Source organism: Hetaerina americana, unplaced genomic scaffold (genome assembly GCF_022747635.1).
Source record: "Hetaerina americana unplaced genomic scaffold, ioHetAmer1.1.p SCAF_7, whole genome shotgun sequence".
Classification (NCBI taxonomy): domain Eukaryota; kingdom Metazoa; phylum Arthropoda; class Insecta; order Odonata; family Calopterygidae; genus Hetaerina; species Hetaerina americana.
In genome coordinates, this window is record NW_027287316.1 from 63,365,484 (window position 1) to 63,372,240 (window position 6,757).

Here is a 6,757-nt window from a genome sequence, read left to right on the forward strand (position 1 = left end):
ATGTCATCTACGTCGCATTCATATCGTTGGCTACTAAGATGTGACTTTACTGCAATAAATACTCCCCCACCCAACCTATTTGGTCTGTCCCTTCTGTAAATTGTGAAACCGTTTGGAAAAACCTCATTGTTTGCTATATCTCCCGTGAGCCAACTTTCTGTTCCAACTACTATGTCTGCGTTTGTACTGACAAAAATATGTTCAATATCCGATATTTTGTTTCTAATGCTACGGCAGTTTAATGTTATAATTTTAATATGGCTAATAACTTCTTGTTTTTCGGTTTTATGTACGCTAACAAAACTGTTTTGAGACGATTCGTGGTGAACAGAGACAAAAGAATTACATTCACTTGCATTGCTATCTGTTATGTATGTAGAGGCACCAATTTTATTAAATTTACGTGAGTTATATGTTGTTTTAACGCAAGTGTTTGTTTGTTCAATTTTTTTGGGGATATGAGAGGCATTACCTGAACTGAATTGACAAAAAGCGCTGGATTCTACTTTATTTTTCCCAATATATGACCTACGCTCTTGCCTACCAGCTATGCTAAACCCTCGAAACGTGTTCGTGTAACCTACGCGCTACCAACTGCGATGCCTCGGTAGTATAATGGACCCCGGAGCGATTAAGGGGTACCCGACACGATGAGAGGACGGGCCTCAGATCAACGAAGTCCGCTCCGATTCCCCGGCAAAATCCCAGCAATCTCTGATTTAAACCCTCAATGCCGCTCCAAACGAGCCTTCCGCGGTCTACACGCGGCACAATACTACATATACTCAATTTAATTGGGACCTTCAACTCTGCCTCGACTCGTTTCACCTCCGAGTGCATCTCCTTAAAGGAGCGCAGGATCTCTTCAGATCCAAGTTCCGAGGCGTCGTTTGTCCCGACATGAGCCACAATGCGTAGCTTGGAGCAGCCCGTATTACATATTTCTAATGTTAATAATCTGCCAAAAACAGAGATTCATGCCAAGAACTCCTTCATATATTCACAAAACACTCCTTAGAACAAATTGTTAAATCACCAACACGGAGCCAAAGCATACTAGACATCTTTGCGACTTCTATGCCCGAAATCATTACTAACATTGAAATAATAGACGGAATCAGTGACCATAAGGCTATTCTTGTAGAGTTAAAAACTAAGTTCATCAAAATAAACAAAGAAAAGCGTAAAATATACCTATACAACAAGGCAAATTTTAACGGACTAAGAGAATATTTAAACATAAAAATACCAGAATACATCACAAAAACACTGACAACAAATACAGAGAACACTTGGAATTATTTCTTAAATATTTTACGCGAAGGAATAAAGACGTACATCCCGTCCAAACTCAAATGCGACAGTAAGGAACCTAGATGGTACAACGGGGAAGTCAGATCGGCATTAAGAAGGCAAAGAAAGCTACAGTCAAATTTTAAAAAGAGTTTAAAAAGTGACGATATAATTTATATGAATACAACCAAACAGCAACTAAAAGAATGTCGTAGTAAGACGAAAAGTATTATGCGCACAGCACTACACTCTTTTAAATCTAAAATGCTAAGCGAATATCTTGAGGAAAATCCAAAGTCATTCTGGTCCTATGCTAGGGAAATACAGGGTAAACGTCCCACTGTTCACTCTTTGAAGACGGAAAATGGAGAAGTCATTACAGATAGCGTGAAAAAGGCAAATATTTTAAACCATTTTTTCCAGAGCGTCTACAACAAAAACACAAAAGCACCAAACGATCCTCCACGCCCACCCGGGGAACACATGAGCGATCATGGGGTGCAGTTTTTTAGTTGTTTTGCGGTATATGTGTTTGCATGAGTATTGGATGAAGGGATTTTTGCATGAGTGTGTGCGCTGCTGTGGGTGTAATTTTCCGTGTTGTTTTTTTTTGCATGTGGTATTTTTCTTTTTTACGGTTGGTGACCTAACACCCCCCGCCACACGCCCTTGCGGCGGCTTGCGGGGTATTATGTAGATGTAGATGTAGAAATATTAAAAACACTGAATTAACAAGTCGGAACAAAATTAAACACTGCAAAGATGTTAGGTATACTTGTAGGCGCATGTGTATGTTAGTTGGTGGTTTGAGTGTTTGCATGTGTTATTGCATGACTGTATTCCATGTTTTTTTTGTGGATGTATGAATTTGTGGCTTTGGCGTGCGGTTTTTTTTTCTTTCTTAATTATGGGTGGTGTCCTGACACCCCCCGCCACACGCCCTTGCGGTGGCTGGCGGGGTATTAAGTAGATGTAGATGTAGTGCTGTCAATGATACACCTGTGACACACAGGTCATAAAATAGCGGCCTCAACTATCTCCCAAAACAATTAATCCTCAATGAATCCTAGGAGTTAGGAGGATTTTTGGCAAGGTACCTGCTGAGGCCTAGTGAAAAAGTAAATTTCGAGAGTAACACTAGGTACACTGATGTTTATTTATAAACGAATTCGAAGCACAAGTTCGAGTAGCCCTTGCGTCTGTCAGTGGCCATGTTCAAATACGGCGCCGTTTTGGTTCCAGTCAGAGACGGAAATACGGACTCTGAGCCGAAAAAATGCAATATAAGGCAAAAATAAGATATCAATTTTCTGGTAAATATGTTTAAATATTATTAAAATGGAACAATATTCTTGTGCCTACGATATAAATAAGAAAATGTTAGATACTAATAATTGGTACCCGCGACGCGTTTTGGTGTAGGTAAGAAACCGGACACGGCACCCTCCTTAATTCATCAAGATCATACTTCACAGGATCATTTCTGTAGTATGTATCTGTGCCCTCTTGTCACAACATGAGTGTACCATTCGCCACGAGGACGATAAATAGTGACTTTGCCTGAGCGTGAGAACGACTTGGAATTCATGGTTTATCCTAGAATCCGAGTCATCGATGATCGTTCAGCACCAGCAATGGTGCCGATGGCATTGTCACATTCTGAGTGGTCGAATTACAAAAACAACACCATTACTTAACTTCTTATAATGATCTAGTCACTCTACGTGACAATGACAATACGTCATGTGAGATGGCACGTCGGGTTCCATGTAGTTCTATATTCACGTCGTATTATTGTTGCTCTTTCACTATTATATTCCCATCATTGAAAAATGTATATTATTACTTAATTTCAATCAAGTACATATTTCATCATAAATGCTTTTTCAAAACTACACTTACACACTTGTTCCTAAGGAAACCAAGAGTTTTTCATAAGACAAAAGTAGTAGGTTTCAACTGAGTAAACCATTTTATTCCTCGCAAAATTAAGTATGACCGTAGACGTCCACGCGTCTAATTCATCGCCAACATTTTGTTGCCAGGGTAATGTTTAGAAAAGGAAAGTCTTCACCATTGCAGGAACAACGAGAAACTGGACATCTAAAATTTTGTAATGCATTATTCTTTCCTACTGAAAGAAATTCCTTTATCATGTGGCACTATTTCAGTTGCACCGCCAGCGTTGAAGCATGGTGGAAACAAACGTGTCATTGTATTTTAATTGTAATTTTCCTGAAAACATATCTTCCCGCCGCATTGCGTTAGTCACATGTTCAGACTTCATGCATATGGCGGGAATGCGTGCTCATAATGTTGAGCATGTTTATGGTTATTTATGGTATTCATTCTATCGTGTCTAGGTAGTGGTTAACCCGGCGAAACTTAACGTTTTCTATTGAGTGAATAGGTTGGTAACATTGCCTCCGAGATTTGCAACCTTCTTATTAATTTGAAAACATTGTCATGAACAATCACGATGGATTGCTACAGTAGTTCAGTTTCGAGCCCCGTTGAAGTTTCAGAGAGGCAGTCCGACTATTCGGTGGCAGATAGACTTTTGGCCATTGAGTGTGCGTTGAGCAACTGTTTAAATGACTTGAAATTTACTTCCCCCGTCAGTTACGTCTACAATCCCTTGGATTATGCCTTTCATCTACATTCCATGTTTGTTAAAAAATACTGTGACTCAACGAAGAGGTTGTTATTTCTCGGCATGAATCCTGGTCCGTGGGGAATGGCGCAAACTGGGGTTAGCCTGCTACTAATAATGTTAAATTCTTCTTGAAGTCATTGCAGTTGTCAAGATGGACCCAGAGAAAATTATAAAAGCCTCTCAAACACGCAGTGCAAAGGAATGTTCATGAAACAATAGTATGCTGGCATTGCAAAGAATTTTAATGTTTGTTCGATCTGAAATGACGACATTAATGTTAACCTTTCAGGAGAAAGAGCTGTCATATTGACTTTTCGCTCGTCTGAATTCATGTAAATGTGTCATAGCGCTGAAAGAAAAATAACTTTCGGTCTTATTTTGTAGATACCTTTCGGAGAAGTGTCCATGGTTCGTGACTGGTTTGAGCTGAATGCAGTGGTTGGTCGCCCGTTAAGAGAACATCCTCAGCGTCTTGTTCGCGGATTATCTTGTCATCGAAGCGAAACAAGTGGGCGTCGTTTTTGGGGCCTGCTTCGCCGAATATGCTCGACGCCTGAGTGTGCTCTTGCTAACGCTGTTGTTTACAACCATTGCCCATTATTGCTGTTATCCGAATCTGGTCGGAATATTACACCTGCAGAATTGAAGGTTACCTATTTTAATTTATGACATATATCTGTGTTTTATTGTAGGATTGGAAATATAACAGAAAATGTGATACTATTTCTTTTTGGGACAAGTTATTCTATTTACCGTCACATATGTAATGACTATCACTAGTAGTAATTTATGCTTTAATAATTCTCAAGAAAGAGCAGCTGGATCTCATTAGAAAGCCATGTGATGCTGCTTTAGTAAATGTCCTGAGACTTCTTCATGTTGGAGTGATTGTAGCGATTGGGAAATATGCAGAAACAAGGGCTAAGTTTGTCCTCCGAGAAAATCCAGACCTCAAGGAGCACATAATGGTAAATACTTAATTAAACAATTATGGTTACAGAATGAATAATCGGGCAGCTCTGCCTTGAACCTAGGCCATATTTTTGTGAAATTTAATAAAATGTATTGGGAATAACTGCACTGCATTCACTCTTCAGTGTTTATTGCTTCGGAATAGTATTTTTTTATAGTGAATACCTCAGTTTCCAGGATAATTAAGCCACGGCGAACCCCAAAATTACATTTTCTCTGAACTTCTTTCTTTTAATTTTGATGACCTTTGAACAAAAAATTAGTTGAATAACGTATGTCAACTGGAAACAAGCGTCCATTGTTGAAACTTTTCTATACTAATGCCAGGGGTGGATCCACTGAAGAGAAGTGGTAAAAATTTCTCCTCCGAACTTTTATAAAAGGCGTAGAAAGAAAGTTGAAAATAGAAGGGAAAGAAAAATTATGAACAAATCCTGTTTTCATTCCATCTGATTAGCGATTTGATCAGTCATGTAATTCAGTCTATGAGGAAGAAGAACCTTTTTAGTTTGAATTTACAAATGAGTTCTAAGCTAGGTCCATAGATAAAATTGGTTCCACACTAAAGACGACTGTTAGAAACCTAATCACAGATGTTGGCCTTTGGGCATTCAAGCCGCCAGCAGGTGCAAATAGTACTGCCAAAGTGGTGTTGATTATGCCCAATAAGAAATTAAAAGAAATCTGCTTTATTTTTATGTAAGATTGTTGCAACAGTGAGGTACAGACCGTGTAACCAAAACATGTGGTCCGAGTATGCTCAAAGTTTTCTAGTAATGCATTATATGTTTAATGTGTTATAGGAGGAGAGGAAGAGGGTTCCTTTGTCTTAGATTTTTGATGGGGTCTGGAACCGTCTCACGTAAGATATGAGTATCCCATGAGACTACATTATTTTGCTTTCTGAACAATCACCAAGAATAAAATGAGTTTTAACTGAGCAATATTCTCTATTAGCAACTGTTTTGTATGTTTCACATTATTGGCATATCTAGGTGCACTATGTCTGTCTTCCTTTCAAACAATGGTAATTTTTATATTTTAATCGCCTTTTACAATGAGAGGATTCATTAAAGAGGTTTCAAACTGGAAGTTTTAAATTGATAGTGCTCAGCGAATAATTTTATGAAACTTCATCTCTTGCAGTTACACTTCACTCTTGACAGTGAAGGATGTCATATTTTATATTTCACTGCACGCAAAGTCTTTGAAATTGTGTGCTCTATATCAATGAATATTAGCAGCCTTAAATTCCACATGATGAGCAGATATCCAACTCCCAACCCAAAAGTAGAGCATAGATATCCCATCATGCGAAATACATACAAATTCATGTGATTGCTGTTCCATCCAATTTCTTTAAATGTGTTGAAAGGCTGTTATATTGGCCAAAACATTTATGACCAAGCAAAAGTTTTTGGTGGAGAACCATTTTGTACTATACTTTTTTGTTTTCAACCAGAAATACTACAGATGAAGAAGTAAAGAAATATATTTTTGGCAAACATTTGGAGGCATATTAAGAGTGACTGATCTCTGTTATCTTAAGAGGGGTTATCTTTTTTAAATATTGTCCCAGAATTGGTCCGAGTCAAAATCATCAGAAGTAATGAATTCACTGATTGCAGTTCTGGAGAGTAAGATTTGATAAGTAAATGATCATTTGGGTGAAATATTTATTATTGCAAAGCAGACGGCAGATAGGTTGGCTTAAAAATTAACCTAGGAGATATGGCTAGCTAGGAAAATTATGGAGTTTATAAGGTAGGGAATGTTGGAAGATTACAGTAGGGTTTTGGCATATATTCCTCTCCTAGGATCTTAGTGTTAAGGTCC

The 6,757-nt window shown here is 38.3% G+C and overlaps 1 protein-coding gene and 1 non-coding gene across 2 annotated transcripts; both read left to right on the forward strand.

Moving 5' to 3' along the window:
* Positions 1 to 2,751: 2,751 nt before the first annotated feature.
* LOC139696985 (small nucleolar RNA U3) lies at positions 2,752 to 2,961 on the forward strand. Its single transcript, XR_011702689.1, has one exon. It is a non-coding gene; the product is annotated as a small nucleolar RNA U3 (small nucleolar RNA).
* A 609-nt stretch (positions 2,962 to 3,570) lies between these two features.
* Positions 3,571 to 4,950, forward strand: LOC139696543 (single-strand selective monofunctional uracil DNA glycosylase-like). Its single transcript, XM_071595346.1, has 3 exons — positions 3,571 to 4,045; positions 4,334 to 4,597; positions 4,759 to 4,950. The coding sequence occupies exons 1-3, from the start codon at positions 3,773 to 3,775 to the stop codon at positions 4,927 to 4,929; spliced, it is 708 nt and encodes a 235-aa protein (XP_071451447.1). The 5' UTR covers positions 3,571 to 3,772; the 3' UTR covers positions 4,930 to 4,950.
* Positions 4,951 to 6,757: the final 1,807 nt, after the last annotated feature.

Bases quoted from the DNA above. Each gene is read 5' to 3' on its own strand.
- LOC139696543 (XM_071595346.1), top strand. From the start codon at position 3,773: ATGGATTGCTACAGTAGTTCAGTTTCGAGCCCCGTTGAAGTTTCAGAG. The intron at 4,046-4,333 runs GTTAGCCTGCTA...CTTATTTTGTAG, and splicing joins GGGGAATGGCGCAAACTGGG to ATACCTTTCGGAGAAGTGTC. The intron at 4,598-4,758 runs GTTACCTATTTT...ATAATTCTCAAG, and splicing joins TTACACCTGCAGAATTGAAG to AAAGAGCAGCTGGATCTCAT.